The sequence below is a fragment of the Malaclemys terrapin genome, chromosome 17 (assembly GCF_027887155.1).
Source record: "Malaclemys terrapin pileata isolate rMalTer1 chromosome 17, rMalTer1.hap1, whole genome shotgun sequence".
Classification (NCBI taxonomy): Eukaryota; Metazoa; Chordata; order Testudines; family Emydidae; genus Malaclemys; species Malaclemys terrapin.
This window is the reverse complement of record NC_071521.1, coordinates 2,150,483-2,170,944: the sequence shown is the minus strand read 5'-3', so window position 1 is coordinate 2,170,944 and position 20,462 is coordinate 2,150,483. Positions and strand designations below refer to the sequence as shown.

General features: G+C 45.6%; 1 protein-coding gene across 2 annotated transcripts in view; it reads right to left on the bottom strand.

Annotated features, from left to right (window-relative positions):
• Positions 1-20,462, bottom strand: part of MAPKAP1 (MAPK associated protein 1) — a 154,590-nt gene that overhangs the window by 26,432 nt on the left and 107,696 nt on the right. Inside the window, exon 8 of one of the 2 annotated variants that reach the window (XM_054007723.1) lies at positions 5,626-5,733. The exons of the other annotated variant lie outside the window; for it this stretch is intronic. Within the exon in view, the coding sequence (XP_053863698.1) occupies positions 5,626-5,733 (108 nt within the window). The remainder of the gene's footprint in view (positions 1-5,625; positions 5,734-20,462) is intronic. 2 annotated transcript variants of the gene reach the window in all.

The window sequence follows — 20,462 nt, the reverse complement described above, 5'->3', positions numbered from 1 at the left end:
AGATAAATTCCCTGCCCAGAAAAATCCTGACTATAGAACTTGGCATATTGCTCCTATACCTGCAGCTTTATCAGAATGTTGAGGAGACCAAAATAATTCAACAACAGAGGAAAGAATCATCTCCAAGCGCTGACTGGAGACACCATCATAAGAGATACTTGCCACACATAAGCAGCTGTGAGCAAACCTGTCAAATATTTACAGGCCTGTTGGGTGTTTGAAATGGAGATCACAATGTAGTTTTTGAATGTAAAAGCATCTACTTGGCAAAGCAATCAGCTCAAGTGGACACTCCAGGCCTAGACCAGGAGTCTGTTCAGCAGTTCTGCAGTCAGAGACCAAGGCTCTGTCTACCCTGAGCCCCTTACAGCTGCAAAGCTGTGCTGCCATAAGGCACGCCGTATAGCCGCTCTTTGTCAGCATGAGAGAGCTCTCCGGTCAACAAAATAAAGCCACCCCCAACGTGTGGCGGTAGCTTTGTTGGCAGGATCCTGCCGGCAAAACACTGTCCACACCAGTGCTTTTTCTCAGTAAAACTTTTGTCAGTCGGGGTGTTTTTTCTTCAGAAAGTGCAGTATAGATGAAGCCCAAGTTTGTCATTGGGGAAAAAGATACTATTCCAAAAAGTGGCTACTAAAGATCAAAGGGGTTAAGTTTACAACTACCTTGGCATTTTGTGCTCTTTCATTATCTATTTAACTAGAGGCAAAACACCATCATGTTGTTCTGTAAAGTTAGGTTCCTACAAATGATACGGGGATTTCCTGTGCGAAAGAGGCAGAAATCAGAAGTGAGAAAAGCTTTTAAGATCATGTATTGCAGAAACATAGCATCAAGAAAGATGAGAACTGTATGAAGTAAAACAAATAAGAAAAACAAATATTTTCACTATGTGCTTGACAACAGGAGATGTGAGGAAACAGGCTCCAGGGAGGTCAGATGCCCATCTCCTGATCATGGTTTCTAGAAAGAAATAAGAGGCATGTCATTCTGATCTGACACACCCACGGTGGGGACACAGTTATTTATGACCCAGACAAAAAGGGGTCTGTTGCTTTTTAGGAACCAAATATCACAATAACAAACAGAAATTATATACCTGAGAGAAGAAAAAATTCCATCATTGCCTTAGGGATTGTGTATTTGAGAGCCCTGAAGGTGGCTTTTCCCCTCAGGAAGAACCATGAAGTCTATGAGACAGACCTCAGATAATCTCTTATGAGCTGGGTTCATTCTTCTCATTATTTGTAGGGCACTAGTGCCTAGGAGCGCTGCTATACCTGTGCCAGGTGTCTGGCCTGGAAGAAGAGGGAGCACAGCTCAGCTGGGGAGGACCATGAAGAAGAGCAGACTGGTGTGATGGTGAGAGAGAAGCCTGGCTGGGCCCAGGATCTGACTGGAGGTTCAAGTCTCCATGCCTCGGTGGAAACTAGGCATGATACAGACTATCTGAATTATTACCAGGAACCCATTGGTGGGCATTAAGACAAGCTGATGCAGCTAGGGTCCACAAGAAAGGAAAGGGACTGAAAACAGAGCCCAACACAGCCAAAGGTTCTTTTGGTTTGTGTTTATATTGGATTTTCACCTAAGGACTCCATCACCCCAGCAGGGGGTTGAACTCTCTCGGTGACTAGGCCAGAGAGCTAAGCCACCTCCATAACCAAAGAGTGCTGAAGACTCTACTGGGGAAACTGAGGCAGGGCTGCTCAGTGCAGTGCAGCAACACCAGGGAGAATGCAGGGACAACACCTACACCACAGATCAGTACCGAAGTAAGGTTTTTGTTCATGTGCAAAGCTGAAATTATTTTGGGACGATCACTCTCACTAACATAACTGCACTTAGTTCAGGCGATGAATGAGGTATATCATCAGAAGAACTGATTTTCAAATGGGGAAAAAGATAAAACAGTAAAAGAAACATCAGAATGGAAGCACATGTCTAGACATTTCTAGTGATGTGCCTACAAGGCCTCCAGGAACAAAGCATGGAGTCCAACTCAAAACACGAGGCATTAGCTGGCATGTGAAAATGACAGACTGCTAATCTCAAAGATACTACAGAAGTATCAGCTGTAGTATGGCTACTTAAAATATTAAATAGATGACATATTCAAGAGCAAGCAAATATGTATTTCCTCAATAAAACAAAAATACAAGGTTAACTCCATTGCAAAAATGTCCCCTTATTACTTTAATGTACTAGTATATTGCTTAATGAAAGTTCTTAATTGTAATTCAATTAATTACATACACAGAGTCCCCAATTACATTTTCCAATAAGACATTGGCTTTGGTACAGGTCTAAAGGCACTTAACCAATTTTAATATATTAAGACCAATTTCCCTTGAATACTAATTACTACCTAATGGTAAAATGAGAAAGAGGAACTTTCCAGAAGCAGGACGGAGAGAATAAACTAAATTAGCAATGAAGAATTTGCTGTTTTGCATAAAAGCATTTCACATAGCAAAATACAGGCATTCAGTTTAAATATAAATCTGAATGTAAGTTAAAAAGTTCCAAATTTGGGAGATTATTAGTTTGAGCATGTCTAGTAAATGCTAGACGTTTAGGAGATTTTTGCACGTGTATTTCTATTAATGAAAAGTTTTCTGTTTCCACTTAATCCCATGAAATATAAAGTATACATTCGCCCAAAGAAAACTGGCATCTATTTTACTAGCATCTGTTCGGCTCCATGTGAAAAAATAAATGAGCACATTTATTAAATAGCTCTTCTAATTGAGATTCTTCTCTATCCGAATACATCACTAAGTTAAAGAGAAATAATTTTAAATCAGACCTAACATACAATATAGCTAGTTCTATTTGATGTAAAGTTTTGATTTACACCTATCAGTTTCCGTTTTGCATTGTCCCAGACCTATACGCTACACATCAGAGTTGGAGCTGACGAAAACCAATGATTAAATTATTATTTTATTAACGACCACAAGTAATCACAGACTATTTGACATCTCATCCAAAAGACAGCACCTGCAGCACCCCAAGGCCAAACGCTGCCATCCAAGTAGTGATTCTAGGTCACAGTTTTAGGCAGGGCGGTGTATGTGGTTTCAGCACAGGCGCCATGAGCTCATTCATTAACGACGGCATGGCTGCTCAGTTGTTCTGTTAAGTTCGCTGAAGCCTTGGGGCTCCTTAAAGGAATGGGCATCGGGGGGAGTCGGAGTGCACTAGCCCGGGGGTAGGCAACCTATGGCATGCGTGCTGAAGGCGGCACGTGAACTCATTTTCAGTGGCACTCACACTGCCCGGGTCCTGGCCACCGGTCCGGGGGGGCTCTGCATTTTAATTTAATTTTAAATAAAGCTTCTTAAACATTTTAAAAACCTTATTTACTTTACATACAACAATTGTTTAGTTATATATTATAGACTTATAGAAAGAGACCTTCTAAACATTGAAATGTGTTACTGGCACGCAAAACCTTAAATCAGAGTGAATAAATGAAGACTCGGCACAACACTTCAGAAAGGTTACCGAACCCTGCTAGAGCATCAGCCTCCACAAAAATTTTTCAGGGAAAAGCGACAGGGATCCGCTAGACAGCTGCTAGTGGCTGAAAGAACTGGAATTCAGGTGAGTTTACTTTCTCAGCCGCCCTAATGGGAGAGTTACCACTGCACCATGCTGGGGTACTGGTTCAGTGCTGACCAGAGGGAAGGACAGGGCCACCTATTGAATCACGACCACCTAGATGTTTCTTAGAGGCTTCCCATCCAAGTACTGACCTGGTATGACCCTGCTTAGCTGGGGAGAACTCAGAGGATCACACCACAGTTCTCATGGCTGTGGGCTACACTATGCATTCTTGCCCGACACTGTACAGATAGGTCTGGAAGTGCAATGTGGGTATTCAGCTTTGAATCAGACAGTTCAGGTTCAAGAGTTTGGTTATCTTTTAAATGAAAGAGGCAAGATTGCCAAAAATATGATCAATGCCGGCTTTGATTCAGGAAAAGAGCTGGTACATGCAAGAACAATTTAATATTACACTGTTTACTTTATGAAATGTAAATTTCATACAAAAGGAACAGTTCAGAGATATACTCAAAGAAATATTAAACAATTCATATATAAACCCCAAGATAGGATTATGGGACAGTCCGATTTACTTAACAAGATTCAAACGATTGTGTTTGCACATTCAGGGCTGCTCTTCCCTATGGGGAGACCGAGGCTGCTGCCACTGATGCAGCAGGGATCAATTTAGCAGGTCTAGTGAAGACCCACTCAATCGACGGCAGAGTGCTCTCCAGTTGACCCTGGTACTCCAGCTCCCCGAGAAGAGTAAGAGAAGTCAACTGGAGAGCGTTTCCATTTGACACAGTGCAGTGAAGACACCGGGGTAAGTCGACCGAAGTTACGTCAACTCCAGCGACGTTATTCATGTAGCTGGAGTAGCGCATCTTAGGTCGACTTACCTCCATAGTGAAGATAAACCCTTAAAGAAGCTCTTCCAACTTTTGTAGGGTTTCTCCCTGAAGTACTCTAGAACAAAAGGGCACAGAAATAAAGGTGAAGCATGAAGAAGCTCTCAGGAGCGAAGTCCATCCACTCTGAACATGGGAGCCAGAAACATGAAGTCTAATCTCAACTCTGACACTGAGTTGCTATTAGTCAAGTCACTTCAGCTCAAAGTCTCAATTCTGCCATTTGTTAAATGGGGGTCAGCACCACATACCTGGCACATGAGGTTGGAGTTATCCCACTAATGCTCCAATCACTTTTCTATGTCATATCCTTGGTGGGGAAATTCAGGAAGAAATTTATAGCCTTATAAGCATAAATGAAAGGATTTAATCTTTGTAAGGAAACCAGAAATTCCATGCTCTTCAGCAAGGGCTCCAATCGCCACTCTTCGCAACAGAAAACCTCTTAGCATGGGTTTAACTGAGATCATAAATGCCACCAGTTTTCTGACTAATGAAGGGAAAAAAAAAAAAAAAGTGTTGCATAGAAGTGAGAGGAAAACTAAACTGAGAGCTTGGCCATTGGAAAAGTTGGAAAGACAGAGGGATGAACCAAAAGGGGGAAAACTTTACATTTGTCTCCAACAAATTTTGTGAAACTTATAAAAACAAAATAAAACAAAACAAACCCCAAAAGTAATGTTTTTGCATATCTGGAGAGAAAACAATTTGTCTCCACACTTAGATAAACACCACCTCTAAACCTCTGCTCTAGTTACATCTACATGATTAATTTCTTTTAGAGGTTAAAAGCTGCTGCTTCTTGGGCAGCAGTATTGACATGGTAAAATGTATAGCAGACCAATAACTTTATTCTGTGCTTGCAACAGAAAAAGCTTTATATTTCAAGTGTTTTTCACAGTTGGTCATAACTTTACAGAACAGAGTTTTAACAGAAAAAGATTAATCAAGAAGTGATAAACAGGATGCAGACTATTTACCAAAAGGTATGAAATCAATCATTTCACTTTGGAATATTCTTTTGGCACAGTTGAAAAGTGCCTTAGGAAACAGAGCCTCTTCAAAACTTGCTCGCCCAGCCGGTACAGCCTGTGTTCCAGAATACATAACTTATGTGAGCTTAAGCAATTTACAAGAGCAAGAGTGAAAAGGGCAAACATACTGTTCTCTCGGACAAGGCAGAATTCCAAAGTGCTCTGGCTCTCCAAGGTACAGTCTAAGTCTACTGGGACATTGGGTTCACTCTGCTTCTCCAGACGATACTGAGGACCTGAAACATAAAATAATTTGTAAAATTCTCTGGATTCTAATTAAAAGACAGCTTATCAGGGTCAGTTAACAATACTTAAACTCAAGAGGTAAAATCGATGGTTGTTTATGTCTAAAGTTCCTGTCCACCAGGAAAAAAAATAAAGGAGTAATAAAGGAGTGGACGATGGTATGCTTAGAAAGTGCATGGAAACAGACTATCCCAGTCACTGCCCACAGCGTGACATTTCCTGCCTACTTCACTGCCAACAAAAAATATCAACAAACCCTTCTGACCTACACCCAACTAGCTCTATCTATCCACCTGTATCCCCACCTAGGTTCTCTCAATGGCAGTAAAGTTGTTTATTTGGACCCCAAACTGTCCTTAGAAAAAGTAAAATGCAGCTTTCTTTGACTCAGTCTTCCCAGCCATTCTGTATCTAGTGGAAACTGGCCTGTTGTGAAAGGTAGTTGGCCTGCACTTTGCCTCAGAGATGGAGCTATTCTCACATACTGTCTGGAAGCTGAAGAACATTCTGAAGAGAAAGCAGATGCACTGCTGTATAGCTAAACAATTCCCATGTAAAGACACACAGTGCTACTTTGCTTATCTGAGTGCTTCTCACTCCTAGCCCGGCATAAAAAACTATGCATTCCTTACTGCAGGCTCAAACGGATGTGCACGCACACAGACACAAGGGTGGATTTAAAATGGCAGGAAAGGTTGCGATTGTACTGACGAGCCACTAAAGCAAAGGTGACCATGACCAGGACAATAGAGGGCCTCAGAGTGTATGCTGTACCTTGAGACAGTTGGGGAGCAGGCAAGGGTGGGGGTCGGTTTGCAAGAGAAATGTATATTATGGATTTCATTTCATTGTGAAACTCGGCTCTACAATCCTGGGATATTTCTTCTTCCTGCTCATTTTGTGTCTTGTGACAGCCTAGACTTCTAATCATCACAAGACTGGCACTGCCATTTTAGACATTAGCAGTGGTGACCAGTGCTATTTTCCACATTAACTCTAGATAATGTGACAGACTTTGTACACAGGAATGAGCCTTTCCAGTTATCATTGTTTCTACAGTTTCCGGTAACAGGTCCCAATGCTAGATGGAGTCTGAGATCAGATAATACCTCAATGGCTGTGAGGAGCAGCAAGGATCACCGGTATATATATGAATCCATCGTTCTATCAGAGATCTGAATACGGTTAGCGTTACTGCTGAATATAAACAAATGCAGTACATATGGAGATTGAATCAGATACAAATGTGGACTGCTGCTGTTTCAAACCAATTACTTTCAAATACGTTTCACTTAACTAGATTTTTCCCCAAGATTCAAGTGTCAATCTCCCTATACCCGTTAATTCAAAGGACTGAAAAGAATGGTGTTTATTTGAAAGTTAGTGTTTTCCAAGCTATACAAAGTATTTTAATAAATGATCGTGATGACAAATAGATGTCTTCTTGTGTCTTTCATTCCTACAGATCACAGTTGTACACCTTACACTGAAATAAAACTACATACAGGGAACACTTCTCCCATTAGTGAAATGAAGCCATTTCTGGGGTGTTACAGAAGGGCTGTAACAACAGCGCAGAGAAACACTATGCAGCGAATTAGAAGAGTATGAAACACATAACTTCTGTAAATGAAACTGCAGAGGAAATGTAGGTAGCAGAATGTCACTTCCTAAGTAGATTGATTGAAACATCACAGCTAATACCCCTACTCTTGCAAAAAGTACCATTGGGGTGTTAATGAACACAAGTGGCTAGGACAGTGGTGGGCAACCCGTGGCCCATCAGGGTAATCCACTGACAGGCCGCCAAACAGTTTGTTTACATTGATTGTTCCACTGGGCTAGGACCTCTGTTTTCTCTCTCAAAAGATGAACCAATGATTACCCGTAGTTTGGTGCACAGTTGCTGTGAGTCCAGAAAAATAATTTTATCCAAGAAACCCATTTCAATTAGTAAGGTATGTCCTCAACCCGATCCCTTAATGCACACGACACAAAGGATAGCACCAGCCATAGTGGATGAGTGCCCCTTGATGGATAGCAGGTCGCTACAATACAAATGGCTGCTACAGCACAAGCACTTTCGGTTAGTGTTACTGCTGTGTGACAAAGCTGAATGGTGACCGTCCAGTGGAAAACCTCTCCAACGATTCCACTGAAAAAAAGCATTTTAAGAAGACTTTTAATACTTTAAAAAGCTAATTAGCCCATTTGTGCTTATTGTTAAAGTCCTTCCTTCTGGCCCCCAAAATCTGGCCAAAAATGCCACTGATAATTTAAAGAACACCTAATTTCTAAGGCAAACAGTAACTATTAGATTAAATCATTATTTTCATTAACTCTCTTAGACCATGCAAAAATGTCAAAGTAGCTACTTGTACACTGCAAAGCTACCTAAACAAGGAAAAGCTGCCGCTATACCTGTGACACTTCAGGTCTATATACTGGCCCATGCCAGCTGATTCAGGCTCACGGGGTTCTGGCTAAGGGGCTGTTTAATTGTGGTGTAGATGTTCTGGCTTGGACTATAGCTTAAGCTCTGGGACCCTCCTACCTCGCAGGATCCTAGAGCCCAGGCTCCAGAATGAGCCTGAACATCTACACTGCAATTAAACAGCCCCTTAGCCTGAGCCCTGCAAGCCTGAGTGTCTAACTGCAGTATAAAAATACCCTTCAATGCACATGTCCCATCAAGGCGAGAGAAGCACAAGTGTCCACAATAAAAAATTGTTTTCTCAAATCACTAAAAATAGCAGCTGGTCTACCAGGCTGACTACGTAACGACGTCTTTTTAGTGATCTGAAGGGTCTCTAAACAGGATCTTAATACAGCAAAACTGTTAAAAGTGAAATCATGAAATATATTCCTTCTCTATTAGTGGCTAAGTATTTCATCTTATACTATGATAATTCAAAGTCAGTAAAGCATTCAGAAATATTTAAAACAAAAAAAAATTAAGCCTTTTAGCCTCAGATGGCATGCCTCAGAGAGGGAATTTGTTAGCCAATTCATTTAAATTTACTACAGCATAGTTTCAATTACAGCTCCTCATTGTGTTTCCCCAGAAGCCATGTGAAGAGCACACCGCATGTTCTGAGTGTATTTTGCTCTTGAAATAGTGCATTATTCTTCTGTAAAATGGAGTCTCCTTATTCCTGGTGACTTTCAGAACAGATGCAGGGCCAGGCTATTTGCAGGCCACAAGAGGAAAGCACAACTATTCCCTCTGTGCCCAGCACAATCAGCAATTGCACACGTAGCTGGTTCCAAGCATTTATAAAACAAATTGCACTCCAAGAAAAAGCAGAGATGTTTTATCTAAGCACAAATAGCAAAAGGAGCAAAGTATGTACGGCACCATCTTCCTTCTTCTACAAGACTTGAGCCATTGCAAAGCTGTCTCAAAAACTGAAAATAAGTAAGGCCTGGTTTGTCAGACAGAAGGAAAAGCGGAACTTACTGAGGATAAACTTCAAATAAATACCAAATCAATCACTCAGTCTGGGTTTAAATGTTGTCATAGGTGTTTAAACTGACAAGGTAAAGGAGATTCAGACAGAGTGCAAAAACTACCTGCTTAGTCCATCTTGCTATAAGGGAATAGTAGAGAGTAATCTCCAATGGTCCCCAAACAACTGCAGAACATACACAATGAACAAAGTGGGCAGAGAGATTTGTAGCCTCTGATTCGAATTTCCATGAACTGGCTGCTTAAATCCAAATCTTAATTCTTAATCTTGCAGCATAAGAGATAAGTATTTTGCAAATCTTTCTCTATTTGCAAACAACACAAGAGATCTGTGCTGCAGAGATCAGACCAGCATTAAGGTTATTGTAATTTTCTTAACAGACCATAATCTGTACAATGAGAACTGAAAGAGTATCACGTGAATCCCAGATCCATGAGTACTTCAAACCTGGTACGGTTTACTCAGTTTTCCCACATGCTGCAAACTAGTACCAGGGCCATGTACAAATGGAAATGTTTTGGGAAAAGGAATGTATTCCTCAACTCTCAGTATCTGTGACCCTTTTAAAATAAATTGAAGTTACATGTGCGCTAACGGGACTTTGTTTATTTGATTTCCAGCAGATGCAGAGGGCCGAGAGGAGAGTTGAGTCTCATTCTCCCTTTTCTTCCACCTCCACTGGGTCCCACCAGGGCCCCCAACCCACCTCCACTGAGCTTTCCATGGGCACAGCTCCAGGGTGCCCTCAGACTCTGGGTTCGTCTACCCCCAGGGCGATCCACACCAGTATACACCCCACTTCACACCCTTTGCCTTCTGTTTAAGATTAGAAACTCTTGTTTGCTGGTGAGATGCCCGGCACACAGAGACGTTGGTAATAATAAAAGTCAATTTTGTGAAATGAGTTAAATGTAGTTTTACACACTGCACTCCCACCCATCCGCTGCCCAAAGCTGCGGTTTCACCATCACTTGGTAATTCCTTAAAGGACCTTTCTTTTGCCTGAGGCTGTGGGAAAGACACACACAAAGAACAGGGGAACCAGTGACATTGACTAGATTCGGTGTAGACCACAGACAAGAATGTAGTTTTTCTTAATCTCAGTTACTGCCATTTTAGGTGTGACTGGTGACAACAGCAGGTAAAAGCAGACAACAGTATGATTTCTAAGTTGACTCCATCCCCAAAGAATTATTGCTGAACCAGATATGAAGAATCATGGAGGGAGAGAATTAAAAATCAATGCTCGATAGCAGCTTATCCTCTCCCTATGGATCACAGATTCTCCAGGCTCTGGATCCATGTTGAAGAAGAAAATGACTTCCATAGACTCAATGCCATTTTTGCTCAATGCACTCCCTGCCAAGCTGCATGGCGCAGAAGGCGCCAGCAATTGCAGCTGGAGACCTTTTGGTGTCATCTTGCCAGTAGTGAGGCAATTTTGGAGCAAATTGTGGATTTTCGCAATTCTGTAAAATTCACCAAAATAGTTAATAAATATACAGTCTGACTATAAACGAGATACGACGTTTAAGATTGAACAAATGAAAAACTGCAACACTACAGGGTGCTGCTGCGCCAATTTCTATTGGAACAGATTCTTTGGAGAAGTGAGTACTATATAATCAGAGTGCAAATGGGTCTTTAGGCAGTACATACCCTTTAGAAATGGGTTTAAAATGTCAAAAATGTGTAGAAAGCTACATGACCTCTACGTTACAACAACAACAACAACAACAACAAATGGAAGGGTGATTCTATGGAGCAGGTGTATTGAGTAAATAGAAAACTCATTTCAGATGTTCAGAAGATGAATTTATAGTGGAAATATCATGTAACTTAATGGTCTAATAACAAAATATTGCTCTGGGCATTTCAAGAGAATTTCCAAGTTATAATACCAAAGTTGGATTTTTATGGATTTTTGTAATCCTGAGGCAAACATTTCCACACGTAAGTTTAAAAGAAACCCTTCGGAACATGGCATATGAAAGGTAAGTAGCACTGTACCTCCATTTAACTCTCACCATTAACTAAAAGGACTATTACCTTAGCATACAGCTCAGGTCTAACTGCAGCAGGTTGATCCAGTGGTTCAGTATATTTTCACACACTACCATTAACATGGGCAAAGATGGACAGCAGGTGACATCCCACCATCAAACTAGGAGTTGAGGTGCTAGGAGGAAAACTGCTGTGGGCAGAAGACAACTATGAGCCCTCCAAGCCCCATCCCTGTTCTGTTAGTTCACCAAAATATTCCAAGGGAATTACACAGGGAAAGGGCAATCAGGGCAGCTGTGGAGTGATCAAACCTGGCATATTAATACATCCAATGAGAAAGGAGTGAGGTGGGTATGAACCAGGAGCGTGATCTGAACTAAGCCAAAATGGGAAGAGATGAAGCAGTTGTACCTGAAAGCAAATAATTTTTCATTCAAAGACTAGAAGAGATTAATTCAAGGGTACAATACATACCCAATAGGCTAAGCTCTCTTTAGCTCTTGGAGGAGGTGCTAAGGTTGAACCCCTATTCCAGCAGACATTGCAGACAAGTTGCCTTGGGCACACTGATCTTCTTAATTTTTGGACCACACTGCTGGGCAAAATATCCTGCAAATATGAGCAAGTGCCTAAACACAAAGAATTGCAAAAGCTAGCACAGACAGAGCAACTCTTCTCTTTTAGCAATGATTTTAACACACTCACTGATCAATAACTGTTGAACAACTGTACTAACTTCATCACAAAGGCAGAACTATTCATTTACAAAACAATACTCTAAACATCTTGACTACAGACATCAAACTTGCATGCAACATTTAAATGCATATTATTATATAATGCACAATCCCACCAGTTAAAATGCTTATTTGCCCCTCGGTGTGGCTGCTAGAAAGATTTGTACTGTACTATGTTATTGTGTTAAACATTGCAGCAGCTGCCTCTTCAAATAACAGGAAGATCATTAGGAATTTTTAAAAAAATTACATGAAACAGTCATTCTTTAGCTTCCTATGGCACAATATAAAATTTACGCTTGGTGATGAGAACCGCAGAGTATAATCGAATTAAACAATTCCCTCAAAAAAGGAGAAAGGCTATGCCTATTATAACAAACCATGCCTGCTGCCTAGTGAAACTGCAAATCCTTCAGAAAGGGTTTCGAAAGCCTGACCCATCAGTTCTAATTTTTAAAACTTATCCTTTCAGTCAAGACTAGAAAAAGGCCCATTCCAACTTTTATCTTTCCTACAAAGTGCTGTTATCTTGGTCTGATGTCAGGAGCTTTATCTCTCTTTCTGCTGACAAGCAGAGACGAGAGAGATAAGATTGGGAACGAATCTCACTTCTCTGAGTAAATAAATAATCAATACTCATCTAAATGTAAATGAGAAAGTATCCCCCTCTGATAACAGGGCTCTTATCAAAGAGCCAATTTTCTACAGACATTTGGCCTCAACCAAATCACCATCATTCAGCCCCAGCCTAATGGCTAAAAATCGTAACTAAATTGAACCGATCACCAGAGATCAACTAAGTTCAGCCCTGGCTACTTCAGGTTCAAATGTTTTGGAATGCAATTTTGCCCCCATTAACTTTCAATAGCAATGAAAAATACACTGGTCAGGGGTTGAATGTGCACAATAAACAAACTCAAACACTTATTTTTTTAAAGTGTTTAAACAAAAACCAAACCAAACCCCAGCTGTGTGTGCAAACAAATAAATGCTACAATAAGGATAAAAATGGAGATGGGGGAAGACTTAGCTCAATGTTTCAATCTGTGTGGAATGTTGAGAACTGTAATTCTGCTGCCAAACAGCAATTCAACTATTTAAAGACAGGTAGAAATAAAGAGACAGACTAGATTAAAATGTCACTGAAGAACTAAATGAACGTCTCTCTACAACTTTCCCCTTATTTATTCCCATCACCAAAGCCTTGGTGTATGCTGGGGTGGCCAAACTTACTGACCCTCCGAGCCCTATACAACAATCTTCATAAATTTGAGAGCTAGGGCTCAGGCCCTCGGTAGGCGCCTGCTGGGCTCAGGGTTCAGCCCCACTCCAGCTGAAGCCCTGAGATCCCCCTCTCTGCTGTGCAGAAGCCCCTATCCCATCACCCCGCTGCAAGGTAGAGGTCCTGAGCTCACCCCAGTCTGATAGGTGGAGAATGGGGGGACTCTGCAAGCTGCACTTTAACAGTAAACGAGCCACAGTTTGCTCACCCCTGGTCTATGTCCTGGTCAGCTCCTGCCTTGACTAATGCAACCCACTTGTCCCTGATCTTCCCGATCTGCACCCTGCAGCCCCAGGTTAGCCAGCTTGCTTCAGCTACAATCATTCTCCTCACCCGGTACTGGAACCATGTTTCCTCAAGGTCCCGCAGTGCCTTGTGATCCCTGTGACATCCCAAAGCCCTCATCCTTATTTCCAAGGCCCTGCACACTTGACTTGCCCCCTACCTCCCTATACAACAGTGGCTCTCAAACTTTTGTACTGGTGACCCCTTTCACATAGCAAGCTTCTCAGTGCAACCCCCTTTATAAATTAAAAAACACCTTTTTATATATTTAACACCATTATAAATGCTGGAGGCAAAGCGGGGTTTGGGGTGGAGGCTGACAGTTCATGACCCCTCCATGTAAGAACCTCCCGACCCCCAGTTTGAGAACCCCTAGCTCACCCTGTGTGCTTCCCTCTCTGCTTCCATACACAACTGCTCCCTTCTCTCATAGTGCCCCCTAGAATGCTGTCTCCACTAGGGAATTCTACAGAAATATTCTCTTCAGTTTAGTGTCAACTTCGTGTTTTTACCATTGTGTTTACTAAGCCTGCTGAGGCTAGTGGCACAACTGGGTCTAGAACCCCAGTACTCCTGATTCCTAGTCCTGTATCTGAGCCAGTGGACCACACAGACTAATTATAAACCAGTTCTTCTGTGCTAATCCCCTTTGACTGCAGCATAGTACCCAGGCAAATGTTAAATTCTGCATTCCAAGGGGGAAATACCCTTTCCCCACTCATCGTCTGCTGTGGCTCAGTAGGAAATCGGAATGAAAAAGGAGGAACCCCACCATCCTGTAGGGGAAAGAGTAAAGCTGAATCGCTGGCTGCTTGTTGTGCTGCAATAACTCTCTCCTTCGAGGTGAAGACATGGTTCCTGACAGCAGCCTGTGAGCTCTGCAACAGCAGGAGTGAGGAAACAAAGAAGAGGGTTTTGGCCAGATGCATCCTCTTGGATTACAGTGAAAACTCATGTAGAAGTGCGGGGTATTTTGTTGGTAGGGCAAAACCCCACTTCACTGAAAGGGACCTCTTTGTAAGAGCATCACCATTCCCAAGGTTTTTCGCCTTCATTTACGGTCACCATCCACACACACTGCACGGAGTAAGTCCTTCCCCCTCCTTTTGCAAAGCCTTTCCCTGCGATCCCCTCAAACTCTTCCACACCTAGCATCCACGTCCTAACTGCCCCAGGGAGACCAAGCGCGCCTGAGGCAGGAGGATCATTTCAAGTGTTCTTTAAAGTACTGTACGTATTTGTGATGCTACAAATACTCATGAGAACAATGAGGAATTTAAAGTTTGCAATCATCCCCTGATGGCCAAGGCAATGGATGCATGACAGACAGTGGATGGTCAGATGCGAACAAGAGGCATTTTCCTCCACATCACAGCTCTGCTCTAGCTTAGTGGAAGAGACAAGGGATGGGCTGTGTGGAGCAGACGGGGCAGTGGAGCAGAAGTCTTCACAGAAAACCAGTTGATAAACATTCTGTGTCAATGTCTGAGGTATTTCCGCATTTTAATTTTCTCCTTTTCCAAGTAAAGATGATTTATAACTTTATTGCTCCAACCCTAGGTTTTGAAAGTGTGATTTCTTTTGAGTTTAAACTGCACCTATATTTATTATTCTTGTTACCACTTTTTTTTTATTACTGCCATAGAAAACATTTGCTGGAAATATGTGATCGCTATTACAAGGCCATAAAAAAGAAGAGTTTATGTATTTCTATCTTTTCAAATAATCTGTCAGAATTTATCAATTACGCTAAGTAGTCCACACTACCCAGGCCCCGCTGATACAGCCGTACCAGTCCAGCTCTGCCAGCAGATCCCCCTAGTGTAGACGCAGCATATGCTAACAGAAGGAGTTTTTCCTGAGGCTACAGTAACACCACCTCCTCAAACAACATTAGCACTTTTCTGACAGCACAGCAGCATCTACTCTGGTTTTGCCAGCATAGCTAGGGGTGTGCTCTTTTCAGATCGCAGACAGATACAGTTATGTCAACAGAACTTTGTAGCATGGAACTGGCCTTAGTCTGGATACTCATTCAATACGGATAGGCAGCTATGCAAACTAAGGCATTACTTCATCTTCTGGAGACACTACATTAAAGTGTGGCTCACTAGAAATACAGGTGAGGATTCGGTTTTGCCACTAAAGTGAAGAATTTGACTGTAGCATACCAGCTTGAGTATTGAACCCAGAATGTAAACAAAAGAGAAGTGAACAGGCAGAGGCAATAACACACTGTGAAAAACCTAGGCTTTAAGAAAAGACAGTTACCTTTTCCGTAACTGGTGTTCTTCGAGATGTGTTGTTCATCTCTATTCCAGAGTAGGTGTGCGTGCTCGCCACGTGCACCGGTGCTGGAAGTTTTTCCCCTAGCAGTATCCATAGGGGGGAAGAGAGCCCCCCGCAACCCCTAGAGTGGCACCTCCATGGCATGGTATAAGGGGCACTGCGCGCTCCCCCCACCGTCAGTTCTTTCTTGCCAGACAACTCCGACAGAGGAGAAGGAGGGCAGGATGTGGAATAGACATAAGCAACACATCTCGAAGAACACCAGTTACGGAAAAGGACAACTGTCTTTTCTTCTTTGAGTGATTGCTCATGTGTATTCCACAATAGGAGATTCCAAGCTGTATCCATTGGAGGTGGGTAGGAGTTCACAAACTCTCGGGACGGAGCACAGCCCTGCCGAACCCGGTGTCGTCCCTGGTCTGGGAGACGATCACATAATGTGAGGTGAACGTCTGAATTGAAGACCATGTGGTAGCCCTACAAATGTCCTGAATGGGGACAAGGGCTAAAGAGGCAGCCGACGAGGCTTGCGCCCTAGTCGAGTGTGCCCTCACAATTGGCGGTGAGGGGATTCCTGCCAGGTCATAACAGGTACCGATGCACGAGGTGATCCAGTTGGAGAGCCGCTGAGTGGAGATCGGCCAACCCTTCATGCACTCGGATGAGGTGATGAACAGTTGCGAGGACTTTCTGAACGGCTTAGTCTGCTCCAGGTAGAAAGCCAGAGCCCGTCTCACATCCAGCGTGTGGAGGCAGCGCTCCTCACTGGACGCATGGGGCTTGGGGCAGAGGACCAGCAGAAAAATGTCCTGACCCATGTGATAGGCGGAGACCACCTTCGGGAGGAACGAAGGGTGTGGATGGAGCTGGACCTTATCTTTACAAAAGACCATGTATAGGGACTCGGAGGTTAGGGCCCTGAGTTCCAAGATCTGCCTAGCTGACGTGATTGCAACCAGGAAGGCCACCTTCCACAAGAGGTGTGACCAAGAGCACGTGGCTAGCGGCTCAAACGGGGCCCCCGTGAGACAGGCCAACACCAGGTTTAGGTCCCACTGGGGGCCTAACATATGGAAAGAGACAATCCAACCCCTTAAGGAATCAGCCAGTCATAGCATGGGAGAATACTGTGTGGCCCTGCACCGGAGGATGGAAGGCCAATATGGCCGCCAGGTGCACCTTGACTGACGAGGGTGCCAGGTCCTAGGCTCTAAGGTGGAGGAGGTAGTCCAGAATCAGCTGGATCTGGGCGGCCACCGGGGAAACACCCCGCTCATCCGCTCATCAGGAAAACTGAGACCACTTTGCCAAATAGTCTTGGTGGGTGGAGGGCTGCCTGCTTTCTAGGAGGACGCGCTGAACCCCTTCCGAGCACATCCTTTCTTCCCGGCCTAACCATTGAGCAGCCATGCTGTGAGGTGGAGTGCCGCTAGGTTGGGGTGGAAGAGGTGGCCCTGGTCCTGGGAGAGCAGGTCCGGGCGGGACAGCAATGGTCATGACGGGGTGACCGCCAGGCCCGTGAGGGTCCCGTACCAATGCTGCCTGGGCCATGCCAGGGCAATCAGAAGGACCTGGGCCTTGTCTGTCTTTCTTTTTCAGAACATTGCCGATCAGCGGGAATGGGGGAAAGGCATAGAGAAACTGGCTTGACTAGGACAGGAGGAAGGCATCGGAGATAGCCCCACACCCCAGCCTCTCCGCACAGCAGAACCAGGGACAGCGATGGTTCTGCCGAGTCACGAACAGGTCCACCTGGGGAGTTCCCCACACTTGGAAAAGTCTGTGCACCACCTCTGGGTGGAGAGACCACTCGTGCTGAGAGGAGAAGTCCCTGCTCAAGTGATCCGTCCACACGTTCTGGGCGCCCGGTAGATGGTAGGTCTGTAGGCAGACGTCGTGGGCTATACAAAAGTCCCATAGCCTGAGGGCTTCGCGGCAGAGGGCAGAGGATCGGGCCCCACCTTGCCTGTTGATGTAGAACATCAAGGCCATGTTGTCCGTGAGGACCCTGACCACCCGGCCCTGCAGGTGTGAGCAGAAGGCCATGCATGCCAGCCGTATCGCCCTTAGCTCCTTGATGTTTATGTGGAGGGTCAGATCCTGAGCTGACCATAGACCTTGGGACTGAACGTTCCCCACAGGGGCCTCCCATCCCAGGTCTGACACGTTGGACACCAGTTCCATCGATGGGGGCCTGCCCCTGGGAGCATGTTTCTCGGGAAGGACCATCGTAGGGAGGTGATCCCTGGTTTGGGCATTGTGAGGACTTTGTCCATCCTGTCCCTGGCCTGGGAGAACTCCGAGGCCAACCAGAGCTGGAGGGGCCTCATCCTGGGTCTGGCGTGACGGACCACATACGTGCACACCGACATGTGACCCAAGAGCTGGAGGCCCGCTCTGGCTGTTGTCACTGGAAACCTCGTGATTGTGTCAATGAGCCCCTTCAGGGTCTCAAACCTGTCCGGTGGGAGGGAGGCTCTGGCCGACGAGGCGTCCAGGAACGCCCTGATAAACCCTATGCGTTGTACCGGGACAAACGTGGACTTGGTGTTGTTTACTAACAGACCCAAAGTAGTGCATGTGGACAGAAGGAGCGCCATGTGATCCCGCACCTGCGACCGGGAGCTACCCTTGACCAACCAGTCGTCCAGACAGGGGAAGATCTGGACCCCCCGGTGCCTGAGGTAGGCCGCCACCACCAACATACATTTGGGGACAGTGGACAGGCCAAACGGGAGGTCTGTAAATTGGTAGTGTTCCTGTCCCACCATGAAACAGAGGAAGCGTCTGTGCCCCTCGAATATATGAATGTGGAAGTGCACGTCCTGCAGACCGAGGGCGGCGTACCAGTCCCCGGAATCCAGGGAGGGGATGATGGAGGCCAGGGAGACCATGCAGAACTTGAGCTTTACCATGTACTGGTTCAGGCCTCGCAGGTCCAAGATGGTCCCGAGCCCCCACTTTGGTCTTTGGGATAAGGAAATAGCAGGAGTAGTACCCCTTGCCTTTGAACTCCCCGGATACCGCTTCCACCTCTCCTAGGCCCAGGAGCTGCCCCACAGATTGAACTCATACCGGCCCAGGAGAGCCTGGCAGTTAACCACCCATAACTGGAAGCTCAAGGATGAATAAACTTTTCTTCCAAATGAGTCCAAACTTCTTGAATCTTTATTTTTCGGGGTAGGGGTTTGTTGGCCTTGCTGTTCCCTGTGGTTGACCGACTCGGCCACCAGGGAGTTAGGAGCAGGGTAGGTGTATAAGTATTCATGCCCCCTGGTGGGCACAAAATACTTGCGTTCCTCTCTCTTAGAGATGGCAGCCAATGAGGTTGGGGTTTGCCACAGGACATTTGAAATTTTCATCACCCCTTCGTGGAGAGGCAAGGCCACCCTGCCCGGTGCCGAGGAGGACAGTACATTAAACAGGGAGTCTGAGGACTCCTCCATCTCCTCTGCTTGGAGGTGGTGGCTTGATGCCACCCATTTTAAGAGTTCTTGGTGGGCCCTAAAATCCTCCTGTAGGACGGAGGGAGGAGGGACCGTAATCGACTCATCTGGGGAGGGTGAGGAGGCTGGCGCGGTACTTTGTGTGTCCACCGGCACCGGAGGGTCCACCACCTGGTCGGTCTCCGGGCATGGTGCCGAGGATGTACGTTCCACCGACTCCTTCCTCGGAGGTCTGGAGAGGGAGGCTGATGATCCTTCTGAGGCTCCAGCCACTGAGCGAGCCCCCGTTGGGGGCCACGGTGCCCACTGCTACCACTGGGCTGGCTATGGGGCCCGGGGCTACTGCACCTGCTGTGGCACCAGTGGAGCCGGCTGTTTGGCCTGGCCCATCCATTGATGACTACGAAGGGAGGCCGGGCTGACATACGACCTGCTGCTGTCCCTGGACTGGGAGGAGTGGCGGTGCCGGGAGAGATGCTGACCACGGGACCGCAATCCTGATGTGGAGGACCGATACCGTCAGTAACAGCTCCTCCACGATTGGCTCTGGCAGGCGGACCCGCAACGGTGAGACCCTGGTGATCGACGCCCAGGGCTGTGGAGGCAGTGCTGTGGCGGGGTCCTAGAGCGGGACACTGAATGGGAACGACGTCGACGTTCGTGCCGTGACCGGCTACGATAGCCCCTCCGAGACGAGGACCTTTGGCAATGTCTGCCTCAGTCCCGTCGGTGTTTGTGCCTCGAGGTGGAGTAGTGCTGAGAGTCTCGGTCAGACGGAACCCAACCTGACAGCCTGGTGGGTGTCAAGGGCGATCCACGTGGACTTTGCCCTGAATGGCCGCTGGGCAGCGAACAGTGTCAGGAATGTTCCGTCGACCAAGACTGGTACCAAGCCAGGGGTGACTGCGGCGATCCCAGCAGCCGCTTGCCTCTGGAGTGCGGGGCCGATATCGGCGGTGCTCCTGGTACTGGCATGGACATAACATCCCGGGCCGCCTGCAGGGCCTCCGGTACAGAAGGCATCCGGACACCCGGGGAGGCCTGCTCCGAATGGGCCGGGCTACTCTGCTTGACTTCAGTTGGAGGCCTAGAGGCCAGTGGGGATTGAGGACTGCCCAACATGGGTCTAGCCTCTGTCCCGGGTTTACTCTGGTACTGCGGCGAAGAAGGCCTCATCCTAGCCTTCTTAACGTGCCCTGTGGATGG